Raw genomic sequence first — 16,893 nt, 5'->3', positions numbered from 1 at the left:
ATGGTACAATAATGGTCAACCTAGATCAAATCAAGCCTGAACTATCACTGGAGGCAAAAAAAAAAAATTGATGAAATTGAGGCTGTCCTACTTTTGAGTGATCCTGAGAAGGCAGGATTCTCTGGAAAAAACAATAATGCTGAGAAAAGTGGAAGGCAGCGGGAAAAGAGGAAGACCCAATATGAGATGGACTCCCTAAAGGAAGCCACAGGTTTGAGTCTGCAAGAGCAGCGTTGAGAGGACAGGACCTTTCAGAGAATGCTAATTCACAGGATCATCAAGAGTCAGGTTTGACTTGACCACACATAATAACAACAATACTATATCGGAATCTCTCCCAACCAAGTCCCCTGCGTGGAAGACATGCTGCCTTGCACGCTAAGAGGCAATCGGGGTTTAAGCCCTGCACCTCTGGAGGGCACTTTTAAGTTGACAAAGATTACAGCCCTGCTCTCTCCCCCAGCCCTGCTTTTGCTAGTGAAGGGCGTGCAAATATTTCACAGGAATTATGTGCAGATCTGATTTTTTTTTGGGGGGGGGAGGGAAACCCTCTTGGTACCAAATTGTACCCAAAGGAACAGAAAGGCATTTTCATCATCCTGTGAAATGTTGACCAGATTCGTAAGTTACCCTTTTCCTCTGGAGGCACCCCTCCGCCTGGGTTTCTTTCTCGGGGAGGGAGTGGTTGTGCTGCGTGGAGGCTTATGAGAGTTGCAATTACAAGAACAACTCTGGGAGAAAGTGAAGCCTGAGATGGGGTGGAACACGAGAGCTGAGCAAGCAAGCGGCACCTTCTTGTCCTTTCTAGAAATTAATCAAGCTAAATACAGTAATATGAAGTTGCAGGCAGCCTCTGTGGTAGGGGGAGAATATCGGGCCCATAGGATCAGGAACATTTTCTGGATGCCAAATAAGCCTTTGGGGTTGTATAGCATTTTGGAACTTTACATTTCTAATCTTCGTCCCTTCCCTTTTTATTTTATTTTTTAAAGTTATACAGATTCAACTGCTCGCAGAGTATTCATTTTTCCTCTGTTCCTTATCCTTCCGCACAGGCGGGCAAAGCAGAACAGCTGCGCCCTCGTAGCCTAGTCAATACGGGGCCACCGTATTTCCGGAGCAATAGGCACTGCCTTTTATGCAAATTAGGGCGGGCGCGGTGGCCCCTGGGAAAACAGAGGATGATTTTTTTTCCTCTCTGGGCTGTTTGTGCCTCGTTCCCACGACGTCTGCGGGTGGTCTCTGGCCCGGAGGCAGGAGGGCGGAAAGCACGGGGAGCGACCGAAGCTGGGGAGCGGCTTTCGTGGAAAAGCTGAACGGGGCGCCACCGTGACTTGCGTGGCTGTGTCCCGAAAGGCGGCCCCGGCGTGTCGAAGCGCTCTGTATCGTCAGTGAGGTATATCCTTACCTGTTCCTCCTCCGGGAGAACAGTAAATGATGAATGGAGAGCGGATGAGACCTGATTAAGAGTCTCCGCTGGTCGGGAACCAGCAACACCCCGGCTTGCTCCTTTCTGATCTCACTGGCGGTCGCTTCCTTCTCAGAAACAGTATTACAAAAAAAAGAAATAAATTTCGGAAATGGAAAGTAACGCTTTACTGAAATAAGCTAGTTAACGCGGGTGGGAGCAAATGGGTAACATTGTTTCTGGCGCGGCGGTTTAAGATACTGTACGTTGATGGAATTGTTTTTATTGACCTTACTGTTAGTGTTTATGATTTATCTTACACGCCCAGAGTAATTTAATATGTGAATAAGCCACTAACCATGTGGTTGTCAGTATCTGCTTGAATAAATAAACAGAAGGAAAGAGATGGAGTACCTATGTTGAAGCAAAATCCGGGAAAATCCAAAGAAACAACAGGAAAACGGGGGCCCTAGAAAGGCTGATTATTTGTATTTTAATAGGAGCTTTCCTGGACATGTCCACTTCATCAGATATATGGAAACAGAATGAATAGTTGTATTAGTTTCATATTAAATATCAATTGACTCTTGGGGGGTATATTTTATATGCAATGATTTATGGTTTGTTGTTTTAGGGCTCTGTCAGAAAAAATCCTCTGGAGACAGGAAAATAGACTTCAGACTTGGGCAAAGATTGGGGGGAGAGAAGAGAGAGAAATGGGTGTAGTTTTTTTTTTTTTTAAGATCTCTTAAAATTCATGTTGGAAAGGAAAAGAGAATAGGCTGGAGGAGGCTCTTGAGAGTCCCCTGGACTGCAAGGAGAACAAACCTATCAATTCTAAAGGAAATCAACCCTGAGTGCTCACTGGAAGGACGGATCCTGAAGGTGAGGCTCCAGTACTTTGGCCATCTCATGAGAAGAAAAGACTTCCTGGAAAAGCCCCTGATGCTGGGAAAATGTGAACAAGAGGAGAAGGGGGATGACAGAGGACGAGATGGATGTGGATGGACAGGGTCATCGAAGCTACAAGAATGAATTTGACCAAAGTCTGGGAGGCAGTGGAAGACAGGAGGGCCTGGTCCAGGGGTCAGAGTTGGAGTCGACTGAACAACAACAAAGGGGAAAGAAGATGGCAGAGGAATCCTATGTGTTCCTGTAGGGAATATTGACAGTTTTTACCTTTGAGCCTTGTGAAAGGTAGTGAACACCACCAGGTCAGACAAAACCAAAAGATTAAAAAAAAAAAGACAAGTTGCGTTGGCCTTTTTTCTGGGACCGGTTTCCTTTGAAGGGTCAGCAGTCACAAAGTGATTTTTTTGTTTGTTTTTACTTTATTTATTTTAATTTTTTTACTCTGCCTTTCTCCTTAAAATGACCCAAGGTGGCTTACCTCATTAAAAGACAATGTTTAAACCTAAAAGCTGCAAGTGTACAGATACTAGGGAGGGTCAAAGGCCACACTACAACACACTTTGATGTACAACTTTGTGATACAGCACAGGCATCCTAGAGGTTTTCTTCCTTTTATACTTCCTGCTCTTCAAAAACATCTCCTGTGGTCACTGTTTCAATCCAAAGAACTTGGCATCCTGGGAGAAATCTAAAACCTTTTTATGGTTATGGGGTCTCAAGATTTTTCAACTAACACCAACCGAGTGACCTCCAAAGGGCCTGAAAGTACAATGGTTACAGAGCCTTGCTCAGGGTTTGCAAACTATAAACCGCAATTAAAGTTTTAACTGAACTAATTCACCTAATTTTCTGTTTCCCCTCTTTTCTCCTTTGGACCACGAAAATATCTCTCTCTCACACACAGCCCCCAAAAATAAAAATTAAGTGAGCTTTCCATTATCATAAGACTCTTCACCAGGTCAGACTTGGGGCAGGGAGGAAGGGAAAACGCAAATCAACATAAACATTTTAAAATAAAATACTCATCATCATCTGTCAGTCATTTCATAGGTACCTAAGTTCGCGGTACAGCTTAGTTGTAATATACATTCTATTTCTAAATTGATCATAGGCTTCCAATTATCAAATATTAATTTACACTCTATTTCTGAGCCAGTCATAAAATTTATGCCAAATTTATGTGAGGTTGTTAAGCAACTGTGGCTCCCCGTCGATGTTTTTCCCCCCGCCTTCTGATTGGCTAATTGCCACTTCCATCACGTCGACTGTGGGTATCGGTTCTTCCCCTCTCATATCTCATTGCTTGGCAATTGCAGGGCCACTTGCTTTTGATTGGATGTCCTTCCTAGATTTTCGTAGCAGGTCCCGCCCCTTCTTTCGTTGCTAGGACGCGTTCTCTTCTGCCTACCCCCCCTCCTTCCTTCCATTCAGATTCCCCAATCCCTCATTTATCATCTCACAAAATGGCCGGAGTAGCCGCCTACGTTGCTCTTTCCTCCTTTCTTATTGGCTGGTCTCGTAGAGACTGACAAGCGGCCGCTTTGCGCATTCCTAAAATGAGCCAATCAGAAGCCAGCTCCATTGACGTCTCCCAGAGCCCACTAATCAGTACGTGCTTCCGCATCCGTTTGAGCGTCTTTAAGTATATAAAAAAAGAGGATGCGTGACCAATGGGAGGTCAGAAGCGTCCCACGAGGGGAGGAGTGTGTTGTGAGGAGGGCTTCGGGCGGGAGCGGCGAGGCAACCAATGAGCAAACGCAAGAGCCGCGAGAGTGGGTTCGGCCGGGCGCGTTGTCACCAATCAGAAGGCGCGTTTGCCGGTGGACCTACGCAACGCCGCGCCAGCCAATGAGGCTTGTGGAGGGTAGATTTGAAAGGCCAAAGTCTTCAGTCTGCGGCGCGACAGCGATGGGGAAGGAGGTGTGCGCAGGTAAAGCGGGAACCGAGAAGGCCGCGCGGGAGGGAGCGGGCTGCTGTAAAGGGAAGGCCGGGCGGGGAGCCCCGATCCTCTCCCCGGGGCCGCATCTTTCCTTCCCGGAGTCTCCCCCAAAGGCGTAGAGTTTGGAAACGTTACTTTTTTTTTTTTTAGTGGGGGACATTAGTTCCTAGAGTCGCGCGGGAGGAGCCGGGCTTCCGGGGGTCATGCCTGCGTTCCCATGCTTTGGATCGACGGATTAAACCGATTTATAAAGCTTTTTGCGTGTGTCCCAAGAAGTGTGTTGATGTAGAAAAGGGAGCCGTTGTGAGTCCCTGCAAGGATATCGATCAACATACACAAACTTAAAACAACAGTTAGTCTTTAAGGTGCCATGTGTTTTTGTCTTTTCAATTTTTTATATTCTTATTTTTCTTTTGATTTTTGCCGGGGGTTGTGTTTGAGCCACTCATATTTAACCTTCACCTTCCACCCAGCCTCTCGAAGCCTAGTCTGCTTGGGGTGGATAGTGGCCCTGGAATAACAGGAGCATCCTTTTGTATCAGCTGTGGCCACAGATTGGTTCAGTCAAGCAGTACTTCTGCAGGTGAAGCAGATGCTGCTTAACCACTGAGCTGGGATTCCCCCTGCCCCAACATAATCTGCAAAACAACAAGATCTTCATACTTTTAGAGCTGCAGAGCTGGAAAGGGTCCCCCTGTTGAACGTGGAGTCCAGCCCTGGTCAAGGAATTGAACTCCTAACCTCTGGCTCCATAGCCAGATTCCTAAACCACTGAAATATGATCAAGTCATAAGCACTCATAGCATAATTTAACTCTTCCTTCAAAACACAATAAACAATTCCGAGCCAACTAATTAGTAAAGATGCCCCAGATACTGTTATTAAATGTGCTATTTGAATGATCTTATCAGCCCCCATGATCCTCCTGAGCTTATAATATCTGGGGTGGCCCTCCTCTCGGTTCAAGCCCTTTTCCAGGCTGGCTTGGTGAGGGCACGAGAGAGGGCCTTCTCGGTGGCTGCTCCCAGGCTTTGGAGCGCCCTGCCCCGGGGAAGCTAGGTTGGCCCCACCGTCTTTCTGTCTTCAGGCAAAGATTTCAGGCAGGTAGTATGGGATCTCAGAAATGCTGGTTATTAACTTACAGTTTTTTTAAATGTCTTTGAATTGTTTTTGTGGTTACTTTTTTTAGCTTGGTATATCTTCAATTGTTTTGTTTTTTACAAAGTGATATTTATATATAGTGTTTCTAAATTTGTTGCTTTAATCTCTTGTGAGCCGCCTTGGGTCCCCTACCTGCACAGGGAGGAAGCCGGCATATAAATAATTTAAATAAATATAGGAAGAAGTGTTTTCCCTTATAGAAGACGGTCAAAGAACCTTAGTTGACTGGTTTTGTTTCAGCAGGACAAGAAATCTTTTCTTTGGCCCATTCTCATTCTCCCAACACTCATTGGAGTGGATGTCCCCTGGTTCTGGGATTGCGTGAGAGGGAAAAGAGCTGCCCTCTCTCCACTTTATATGTATCCCCTGCATCATTTTATACGTCTCCATCATGTCCCCCCCCCCTCAGGCGCCTTTTCTCTAGACTCAAGAGCCCCAAACACTGCGTAGCCTTTCTTCATCAGGGAGGTGCCCCAGCCCAGTCCTCGTTCGAGTTGCTCTCTTCTGCCCTTTTTCCCAGTTCCACCTGAAGCCTTTGGGTTGCTCTCTCACTCTCCCCCCCCTTCCCTCCCTCCCTGTGCTTTCTCATGTGGACTAGGAGGACTACTGTTTGCTTTGCCTATTGCTGGGTTATCTGGGTTCAGTATTTTTTTCTTCTTTCATTCAGCCCGCAGGCTTATGGTGTGACTTGCCTTATACAGCAATACAGAGGGAGAGAAGAGAGATTTTCAGGTATCTTGACGCTGGAGCTATACTAATTTGGGGGACAAGCTTTCTGGCTTTTTCTTCCTGTGGGGGGCTTGCGATCTGAAGCCAAGCAAGAAACTGAACCGTTGTCACCCCCAGGATGGCAAATAAGGAAAATGTGAGCAGTATCTACAGCAGCCTTTCCAAAGTAAGTTGGGGGATCATACCATTTCCAAGGATGGCCATTGCCTTGGGAGGGAATGATGTGTATGGGATTGCGCTCTTAGAAGGATTTTTTTAATGCTTTGGATTCAGCATAAGACATCATAAAGACTTAGCTGATTAATTTTAGGCTGTATCTCTGCTCTGACAAATAAGTTCCCATTTCTTTGTGAGGACACTGAATCTTGGGCACCTGCCACTCTTACTATTATTGGGAGATCCTGAGAAGAAAGGGAATAAGGCATACTTTCCTGGAAAAAAGAAGAAGGTAGGCTTCCAAGAACCAGATTGACCAGGACCAAGTCTTGATGTTCCTTTTTAAAGTGTCCTTTTAAAGTTTTTAAACATTTTAATTTTGATAGCCACAGTATGGTTAATAATTTCTTAAATTTGCAGTTTATTGTATTTTGAGTCTAATTTATTTAATTCATATGCAAGTGCCTTAGGTCCCTTCACTGGGAGAAAGACTGCATAGAAATAAAACAGACAATAAGGCCACTGCTGAAAGACCTCAGGGTGGTATCTACTACACTGTAGTATATGCTACCCCTAACCAGTTTCGATAACACAAAAACTTGCTTGTCTGTACTGTATAGGCTCCAGCACAGAAGAACCTTAGCTGTCACTGAAGTGATATAACTTTACTCTGAAAGGCTTAGGATGGGAATTTCTTCTTTCCATGAGATTGGAAAAGTAACTGCCACAATGCCCAGCCATCATGTGGTACAGTGGTGCCTCGCATTACAATGTTAATTCGTACCAGCGAAATCGCTGTAGAACGAAAACGTCGTAATGTAAAATTAAAAAGCCCATAGAAACGCATTAAAACCCGATTAATGCGTTCCTAGGGGCTTGAAACTCACTGTTCAGCGAAGATCATCCATAGGGTGGCCATTTTTGGTGGTTGTGCAGCATGGAATCCGTCCCAGAAAAGAGCGGGGAGCCATTTTTTTTACCCGGTGGCCATTTTGAAACCGCCGATCAGCTGTTTTAAAATCATCGTTTTGCAAGACTCGGTTCCCGAAGCAGGGAACCGATCATCGCAAAGCAAAATTCCCCCATTGAAACCATCGTAAAGCGATTGCTTTTGCGATTGCAAAAAGTTCGTCGTAATGCAGTTTCGTCATTAAACGGGGTGCCTGTCTTGCGAGGCACCACTGCATTTTTTTCTTACTTTGCTATATTCAGTGTACCTTCCATGAAGCCTCGGGGGGGTGGGGGGAGATGGACTTCCCACAGCTGGGGATTTGGGAAACTCCCTCATTTTTGGGGGGGTGACCCTGCCTGCCAGCAATGGGGTTCGCAGCTTGGGGATACATCTGGACCCGGCCCTCACCATGGAATCTCAGGTGGCGTCTGTGGTCCGTACCGCATTTTTCCATCTTAGGCGGATTGCCCAGCTGCGACCCTATCTCGACGTGGGGGCTCTCACTACTTTGGTACACGCGCTTGTAATCTCAAGATTAGACCACTGTAATGCGCTCTACGTGGGGCTACCTTTGAGGCTGCTGCGGAAACTACAGGTGGTGCAGAATGCTGCGGCCAGATTACTTAGTGGAGTGAGAAGATACCAACATATCTCCCCCACCCTGGCCGCGTTGCATTGGCTGCCCATCCGATTCCGCATCGACTTCAAAGTATTGATGCTTACTTATAAAGCCCTAAACGGTTTAGGACCTCAATATCTGGCGGAACGCCTTCTCCCACCAAGATCTACCCGGGTCACTCGTGCGAGCCAGGAGGTGAGGCTGAGGAGCCTGACGCCGAGAGAGGCCCGGAATGAGAAGACCAGAAATCGGGCCTTCTCGGCGGTGGCTCCTCGCCTATGGAATAACTTACCTCCTGAGATCCGCGCCGCTCCCTCGCTGGGTATTTTCAAGAAACAATTAAAAACACTTATGTATAGGCAGGCCTTCCCAACAGCTAACCCCTGACGATCTTTCTCTTTCTATATCATTTTGACTTTTATTTTTATTAATTTATAATGTTTTTAGATTTTATTGCTGTGATTTGTAAGCCGCCTAGAGTGGTCGAATAAGACCAGATAGGCGGGATAGAAATAAAATAAATAAATAAATAAATAAATGTCTCTTTTCTTCCCTATCAGTTTAAAAGCCAGACAGACTCTCAGCGAGTTCCCTATAAGGATACCAGCAGTGCATACAGCACCCCTTCTGGATCGCTTCTGGCGCAAAGGGCTCTTACTAATAGCATAAAACAGGGTTTGAAGATGTCCAGTTCACAAAACCCAGGTGAGATATTCTTTCCTTATGTGATGCTGTTGTGGTCTTGGAAACACTGTATGAACTCTTTGGTTGTGATGCCGAAATGGCCTGACGTAGTCCACTAGTGCCGGCACACAATGGACAGTAAAGTTGCTGGCTGTTTGGGCTTTTCCAAATCTGTAGCAATACAGGAAGAGTCATGTTTATTTATATATTTCAACTTATCTTCCACCCAATAATGCAACACACTCTGAGCGGTTTATAGCAAGGTATACGAATAAAGGTATAATCAGTACAAAACAATATACAAATACAAATGGACAAACACGGAATCCATAAAACCACTGACTAGCTAACCTATCTTTAGATTAACAAATTAGGACGATATTGGACATTGCAAGGACGATAGCTAATAAAAGGCAACTTTAAAATCTTTTGTTTTTACTATTTAAAGACTGCCTTGGGAAGTGCCCTGTGAACCTCTGATGGAAGTTTTTTTCCAGAAGTGCGGGTCCACAACCAAAAAAAGCCAGGTTCCTGGTGTGTCCTCTTCTGGCCTCCCTTGATGTTACTGTTTTTAACATCTTGGACTGTGAAGAGTGGGTGAGACAGGTAGTTGTTTTGTAGGAGAAAACATTCTGACAGGCATCAAGAACCTAAACTGTTTAGGGTTTTATACGAGAGGGCTGGCAGCTTGATTTGAGCGCAGAAACTAACAGGGAGCCAATGGAGAGATGTCAAGACTGGGGATATATGGTCTTATCTTGTTGGTACCTGAGATAAAATGCAGCACCCACACTGATCTCAGGATCTTCTGATGTTTCTGTACTGTTTTCAAGGAGAGCCCTAACCACCAAAAGTCTTATTTTCCAGCTTTCTGATCACATGCTGACCAAACACTTGCCTTGAAGTCCACAAGTGGGACATTAGTACCGTGTTTCTCCAATAATAAGACCTATCCCGAAAATAAGCCCTCCCCTTACTGTGTAACATTCCTCTAAAATAAGCCCTCCCCCGAAAATAAGCCCTATTGAGATTGATTTTTGCGCCACGCCATCCCATTACCGGGCAGCGAAAGCAGGGCAGGCGGGCAAGGGCAGGCGGGGCGGCGGTGGGCGCGGGCTTGACAAGAAAGGCGCGCCTGGGCGAGAGAAAGCATGGACCGCCGGGGCCAGCCTTCCAGCTCCCGGGAGCAGCAGCAACAGCAGCAGGAGCCGGACGGCTCCACAAGAGGAATTGCCGGCTTCCCATAGTGAACAGGGGCGGCAGGAGATTCCTTCCTCCCCCCCGCCCACCTCACCCTCTGGCTGGCTTCCAAAGGACCAACAAGGGCGGCGGAGCCTCTTCGCCCCGCCGGTGGTGACCAGTGGGCGGAGAGAAAGGCCGCCGGCCAGTCGGGTGGGTGAAAGATGGGGCTTCCTTTTTGTGACATCACCCTCTCCCCCCTCAGGAAAGCTGCTCCACCCCCTCCCTCATTGCCGAGGTGCCCCCCAGAGTCCCTGGCCTGCAGCTCCCACCCTTCCAACCACCCTCCCGCCGGCGAGGCTGCTTCTGCCGCGGCCACCCCAAACCGGCACTTGCCGGCGATGGACTCACCACGAGGAGGCTAGAGACAAGGGTGACGCCTCGGGAGGCCCGGGGGAAGGCAGGCACGGCGGCGACGGCGGCCGGAGCCGCAGGAGCCTCCATGGCTGCCACTGGGGGCTGAGCAAAGGCGTCTCTGGGCAGCGGCAGCCGGAGGCCCCTACCGAGCCATGGGGACCGGGAGCCGAGAGGGGCGTGCCTGACCCACCACCGCCGGGGGAGGAGCTGCTGCCCATCTAGCAGCCCCGCCGTCCCATTGCCGGGCAGCGAAAGGAGGGCAGGCGGGGTGGCAGCGGGTGCAGGCTCGGCAAGAAAGGCGCGCCTGGGCGAGAGAAAGCGCGGACCAGCCGGGCCAGCCTTCCAGCTCCCGGGAGCAGCAGCAGCAACAACAACAGCAGGAGCCGGCCGGCTCCGCAAGAGGAATTGCCGGCTTCCCATAGCGAGCAGGGGCGGCAGGAGATTCCTTCCTCCCCCCGCCCACCTCACCCTCCGGCCGGCTTCCGAAGGACCAACAAGGGCGAGATGAGTGCTGTCAATGTTCATTAAAATAAGCCCTCCCCTGAAAATAAGCCCTCTGGTGTTTTTCTTTCCCCAAAAAATAATAAGACAGTGTCTTATTATCGGAGAAACACGGTATACTAGCATCCTCCTTCTCATGCTCCCTCCAGCAGCTGAGATACAGAAGCATGCTGCTTCTGATACCGAAGGCGATCCAGAACCATCCTCCTGGGTAGTCACTGATGGCCCTAAAGTTCAAGAATTTATTTATTAATTCCCTTTTAGAACTGTTTACATTGGCAGTCATCACTGTATCGTGGTTATGTGGCTGTGAATTCCACAGTTCAGCTGGGTACTGTGCTGAGAAGTGTTTCCTTCTCTCGGTCCTGAATTTCCCACCAAATCTTATATTGTGTGTTGTTTCCTTGTTGAGCAGAGAATACCCTGGCTTTGTCTTCCGTTTCTACAGCTGTTGCAGGCCGAGTACCCGTTGAGTCTACTTCCAACGCTCTTCCGGCACAGGAAGCATCAGAGTGAGTTTGTTTTTAGTGCTTTTAGGGGAGCCGGGAGGGATGAGTGGCTAAACCCTGTGAGGACTTGGCCCCCCTCCCAGTGTGTTTTGGCTACTCACAGGATTGCAATATGTTGAATTATTCTGGAATTCAGGACAAAGCGCGAGTTCACCATTGAAGACTTTGAGATTGGGCGGCCTCTGGGCAGAGGGAAGTTCGGCAACGTCTACCTCGCCCGGACGAAAGAAACCAAGTTCATAGTAGCTCTCAAGGTGCTCTTCAAGTCTCAAATGGAGAAGGAAGGCGTGGAGCACCAGCTGCGGAGGGAGATCGAGATACAGTGTCATCTCAGGTACTGGGAAGAGCCAGTCTTTGGGATTCCAGGGTGAGGAAAGGATGGTGAGTTTAGCTAGTGAAAGCTTTTTCAAATGAGAACAAGCAAACGGCCATGTGGTCTCCCAATATCATACCCATGTAAGAGTAGCGGGTACCTTCTATTGGTCCACTAACAAACAAATTGGAAACTTTCGTGGAGAAAATCCCACTTCTTCAGGCTTAGCACAACTCCTTGGGTAGTGTAGAAAAACTGTACACAGGGGTCCAAAAATGGGTGGCGTAGGTCTGTGAAAGGTGATCTCCATCCCCTGCAGCCTGAAGCCTCTTTCTTTGCAACCTGGTTTGGAATTTTTACTCCCCTCTCTCAGGAGCAAAAGGCTGCCAATTACTCTGTGATCACCAGCCCACACACACACACTCTCTGCCTGTTTGAAACTACAGTTTTGGTCCTAACTATCAGCTGAGGCTTTTTTTGAATTTCTTGGGCTGAAAGATGTTTTCCACCCTTGCAGTGGGGTGCCGTCCTCCTCTGTCCTGAACAGGAATTCTGAAAGAATCCTCGTTAAACCAGGATAAGTAATTGGCTTAAAAATCTTGCTTGTCTTATGGTCCCAGTTTGGAAATATTTCATCAAAAGACTGATTGGAGTATTACAGACTTAGGGTACTGCTTTTAGTCTTCATTTTTCTTTATGAGTTTCTTCCTTTGGTCACAAAAAAAGAAAGAAAGAAAAGAAGGGAACTAGAAGCTGTTTCACTTTTAGATCCCATGGATTTGGGAATATTGTCCTTGTAAGTAGCTACATTAATGCTGGAAAAGTGAACCAATCGAGCTGTATTTTTGTTTTTTTTTTTATTTATTTAGATTTCTGCCCCGCCCATCTAGACCAAAGGTCTACTCTGGGTGGCAATTTTGATTTAACCATCACTTGTTTTTTTAAAAAAACTGCATTTAAATTCCGTTTTTGAAACACAAGGTTTGAAAATATTTTCTCACAGCACACATTTCTTACATGTGTTTTATTACATATGCATTTTTGTGCCCATACTGCTATCTCTTTCAAGCAGAGAGCTGAATTACAAAATTTGGAGTGTGTGTGAGAGAGCAGTCTGGGTAGTGTGGTCCAGGCTGATTGCTTCTGAAATATGGAGGCCACAGAATATTCTGGCATTCTTGCAGGACACGGGGCAACTGAGTCACTATGGGTCTCTAGCCCCTCTGTTTTTAAAGATCCCCTTATTTCCTCCCATTATTATGACCTCCTTTCCTCTGTCTTTTTGCTGCCCCTTGACTGCAGATTCTTTATCTCTCCCCCCCCCCATTTTCTACAGTCACCCCAATATCCTGCGCCTCTATAACTATTTCCATGACCGGAAGCGCGTGTACCTGATCCTGGAGTACGCCCCTCGTGGGGAGCTCTACAAGGAACTCCAAAAGTATCAGCGCTTTGACGAGAGGAGGACAGCCACGGTGAGCCACCCCCTTCTCCTTCCCGGCCCTCCGGAAAAAGGGAAAAAAAACTGTTGGGACCTTTTGATCCTATATGGAGGGAGGAATTCCAAACTTTTCTGTCCAAAATGTTGTTCTTGTGTCATGGTTTGGCTTTGGGTGGTACAGAGTGGCTTGGTCTGTCCTATTCCTCAGTGTGCAAAAGCAGCAGAGGTGGGACGTTTAATATTGGAAAGCAAGGCCGTGGCATCTGTTTTGCCTCTTTTACAGTACATGGAAGAACTGGCAGATGCCCTTATATACTGTCATAGTAAGAAGGTGATCCACCGCGACATCAAGCCAGAAAATTTGCTTACGGGGCTCAAAGGAGAGCTGAAGATTGCCGACTTTGGCTGGTCGGTACATGCCCCCTCACTCAGGTAAGCGGCGTTCTCTGTTACTTTGCAGTGGGATGCTGAAAGGGGGGTCTGGATAGCTCAGTGTTTTAGGTCTTTGGCTGTGAGTTCAGTTCCCCCATTGGGCCTTCTGGGAGGACAGCCAGCCTGGGTGGCCTTGGGCAAGCTGCACAGTCCCAGGGATTTCCCTCCAGAAGAAGGGAAGGGGAAACCACTTCGGAGTATTCTCTACCTGGAATACCTTGAAAAGGGTTGCCATAAGTCAGTACTGTACAGTGGTGCCTCGCTTAGCGATTGCCTCGTTTAACGATGTATTCGCTTAGCGATGAGGTTTTTTGAGCGATTTTGCGCTCCGTTTAGCGATGTTTCCTATGGGGAAATTTCGCATAGCGATGTTCGGGACATTGCCTCGCTTAGCGATGACAGTTTAGGTCCCCCTGTCAAAACCACTGAAATGCATTGAAATGTATTCAATGCATTCCAATGGGGGAACCGCGTTTCGCTTAGTGATGTTTCCTATGGCGATTTTCGCTTAAGGACGGTAATCCGTTCCCATTGGAACGGATTATCCAGTTTTCAATGCATTCCTATGGGAAATGGTATTTTGCTTAGCGATGTTTTCCCATAGCGATGTGTTTTTTTTTTTTAACCAATTAACATCGTTAAGCGAGGCACCACTGTATTGACTTGATAGCATACAGTACATATACACTGAAAGGGGTCGTGGTGGATATGGAAGGCCCAGTTTCAGCCTTCTTCAATGGCCGGGCTCCTTTTGATTCTCCTGGTTCTGATTCTTGTACCCTCTTCCCCTGTCTCAGGAGAAAGACCATGTGTGGAACTCTGGACTACTTGCCGCCGGAGATGATCGAAGGCAAAGCCCACGACGAGAAGGTGGACCTCTGGTGCATCGGGGTGCTGTGCTACGAGTTCCTAGTGGGGCACCCGCCCTTTGAGAGCTCTTCCCACTCCGGGACCTACCGCCGCATTGTCTCGGTGAGCCTTCCCACTCTGTGCTTATAGGACTCGGTGACAGCCGGGCAGAGTTGGCTTGCTCAGCCAGATAATAAGATTAAAGTGTAATAAAATGGGCATAATAATTGATAAAGCAAATAAGGATTTCTGCCCGTCCATAGCCTACTGGACAAATTTGGTGGTTTTATAACCTTTATAATCCAGAGTGGATATGAAAATGAGACTGTCTTGTTACTAATCTCGATTAGTAGACTCAATGTGAAACCTAAGCTCATATCTATACTCTGCCTTGAAGCTTCTTGGGTGCCCTTGGCTCCTTCTCTCAGACCAGCTTACTCGGCAGGATGGCTTTGAGGATTAAAGTTAAGATTGGGCTGGCAGGTTGAGGCTAGTATCCAAAGTTCCAGTCTGGAATGTGCTTCACTCTCTTTCAATGCCACCTTAGCTATGGTTGTCACCAACGTAAGTGAAGAAGAGCTGTCCTAATTTGGCTTCACTGCCAATTAACTCTGTGGTAAGCCCTAGTTTGTGACAAGAACTCCTTGCTACGGGACTGGGCGGTTCTTGATCGTCTGCCTGGGGACTGAATATCTCAGTATGAGTAATGGAAGTTCTGGGCTTGCAGGAACCTGTTTAGAGTTGTGCTTGGTTCTTGTTTTAAAAGGTTAGCCAGGCAAAAAACAGAGGTGTCTTGGTGGTTCAAGAAAAAGAGAGTTTTCAGAAACTGAGAAGGTCTTTGTCTCGGACTTCTAGCCTCTCCTTGCTTGCTTATGTTTGGGTTCTGCTTTTGTTGAGATGTTCTGTTTTCCGTTCCTTCAAACAGGTTGATCTCAAGTTTCCGCCATTTGTCACAGATGGGGCCCGGGACTTGATTACGAAGCTACTGCGCCATAACCCGTCAGAACGGTTATCACTCCAGGCTGTGATGGACCACCCTTGGGTGAAAGCCAACTCAAAGCGGGTGTTGCCTCCAGTCTTCAACCCTGTGCCCATGAACTAGTTCTGCGTAAAGATACTCAGGGAGGGAAATTGTATATAACTGAATTGTGCCAATATTCCATTTCACCATTGCCTGGAAAAATTTTAATATGGGGGGAGGCAGGGAAGAAGGGTATTCTTTTACAGAAACTTAAGTCTTTTGCACACTGTTTCTGATTACATGCTTGACACTGTACATATTGGAAACCCTGGCCTTCAACTAGAGTTGCAGAGTTTGACTACAAGATTAAGTCTCATTTTCAATAAGCCTGCAGTGGCTCAAACTATACTAAGGTTGGTGTTATCTTCCTGTATATATTTCCTACAGTGACTTTTATGATTTATTAAACATTGTCTCTGGACTTGGATGAGTGTGTGCTTCCTTTATCTTAATTTGTGTTTAATAGCTACTGGTGAATTCAGGGTTCGGCAGAGATTCCCAGTGGTTGGATTGGCACAGAGGACTCGATCTGGGGATAGCAGTTGCCTGTTTCCTGTTGGCCTTAAATGCGTTCTGTAGGATGCTTTTTGCAAAGGAGTTTAACCTTGCCATCAAGCACCCTCTTCATGTTTTCTGAAACGGTTCTGATTGTCTAGCTATAAAGGGTGGGTAGGGAGTGGGGGAATGAGGTGGGGATATTCCCCCCCCCCCCCCGGTGCTGTAGGGTTCCTGTGTAAGGGTTTGAAAGAGTAAAGGCAACATTGCATGCTGCAACAGATGGCTTCCAAAAATTGAGGATGCAATTTGAAGTAAACCGCAAGGTAGGGGTGGCTTCTTGGGGTGTCTCTCTTAGATTGAAAACTGAACCCCGTACCACAGCTTTGTCCCTTTAGGTTTGTCTTTCCCTTTGCATTTTCTCTGTTGTGGGGAAAAAGAAAGGCACCTGCTCCCATATAGGATGTGAGGGCAGAGGAATTAAATGGAAAGAGAAACAACCCAGAGGGAAAGATGCCCATCCCTGCCGTTCACCAGAGTGAGCCAACCCTGCCTAAGCCACAGAAATTCAGGAAAAAGGTGGCATTAATTAATTCATGGCCATTTAACTCAGTGGTTCACAACTGGTGGCCCGATGTACCAAGGGGGGGGATGCAGTGCTTTCATCATGGCAGCAATGCCATTTTTAATCCCCCCCCTTTCCCCCTCCTCAGCAATATGGGTGCCATTTTTAAGGCTCTTAAGATGGATCACAAACCCTAAAATACTAGCATGCTGGTAAACGGCCTTGAAATATGTGGGCTTGGTTTCTGTCCAGGGACCGAGCCTTTTTGACAAAAGAAGACCCAGGCTTTAAGTGGACATTGGTGGGATTTTCAAGGGAGCCAAGTGATGACGACCTTGGCTGGTCCCACCTCAGGCAGGGAAATGCTGTGGGAACCCGTGGAAAGCCACTTGGGCCCTTCTCTCTCTTTGAGAGAGAATATTAATATTAGCCCCTCATGGAGAACAGGAGAAGGCCTCTTCCTGTCAGGGGGCCCCCAGAGGTGGTCTGTTTGGTCTCCCATCTCCCAACATGTCCTCTGGCGCCTTGGAGCCTAACATATTTCCTACAGTGTGAGGGGAAGCCACATTTTTTTCCGGTGTGTGTGTGTGTGTGTGTTTTTCCTCCTTCGC

At 47.2% G+C, this 16,893-nt stretch overlaps 1 protein-coding gene and 1 non-coding gene across 4 annotated transcripts; both read left to right on the top strand.

Annotated features, from left to right (window-relative positions):
* Positions 1-1,385: 1,385 nt before the first annotated feature.
* On the top strand, positions 1,386-1,518 carry LOC140701560 (U8 small nucleolar RNA). Its single transcript, XR_012080451.2, has one exon. It is a non-coding gene; the product is annotated as a U8 small nucleolar RNA (small nucleolar RNA).
* Positions 1,519-4,105: 2,587 nt separating this feature from the next.
* Positions 4,106-15,649, top strand: LOC110088261 (aurora kinase B). 3 transcript variants are annotated; one of them, XM_072977127.2, is made up of 10 exons: positions 4,106-4,250; positions 6,088-6,152; positions 6,267-6,315; positions 8,437-8,581; positions 11,106-11,169; positions 11,303-11,500; positions 12,816-12,954; positions 13,204-13,352; positions 14,150-14,324; positions 15,127-15,649. In XM_072977127.2, the coding sequence occupies exons 3-10, from the start codon at positions 6,268-6,270 to the stop codon at positions 15,301-15,303; spliced, it is 1,095 nt and encodes a 364-aa protein (XP_072833228.2). In that variant the 5' UTR covers positions 4,106-4,250; positions 6,088-6,152; position 6,267; the 3' UTR covers positions 15,304-15,649. The 3 variants fall into 3 exon arrangements, with proteins under 3 accessions (XP_072833228.2, XP_072833227.2, XP_072833230.2); XM_072977126.2 differs by having other exon boundaries at positions 6,088-6,315; XM_072977129.2 differs by lacking the exon at positions 6,267-6,315 and having other exon boundaries at positions 4,107-4,250.
* Positions 15,650-16,893: the final 1,244 nt, after the last annotated feature.

This window comes from Pogona vitticeps, chromosome 6 (genome assembly GCF_051106095.1).
Source record: "Pogona vitticeps strain Pit_001003342236 chromosome 6, PviZW2.1, whole genome shotgun sequence".
Taxonomy (NCBI): Eukaryota; Metazoa; Chordata; class Lepidosauria; order Squamata; family Agamidae; genus Pogona; species Pogona vitticeps.
Note: the sequence above shows the minus strand (reverse complement) of the source record. Positions and strands in the feature narration are given on the sequence as shown.

Bases quoted from the DNA above. Each gene is read 5' to 3' on its own strand.
- LOC110088261 (XM_072977127.2), top strand. From the start codon at position 6,268: ATGGCAAATAAGGAAAATGTGAGCAGTATCTACAGCAGCCTTTCCAAA. The intron at 12,955-13,203 runs GTGAGCCACCCC...CCTCTTTTACAG, and splicing joins ACGAGAGGAGGACAGCCACG to TACATGGAAGAACTGGCAGA. The intron at 14,325-15,126 runs GTGAGCCTTCCC...TCCTTCAAACAG, and splicing joins CCTACCGCCGCATTGTCTCG to GTTGATCTCAAGTTTCCGCC.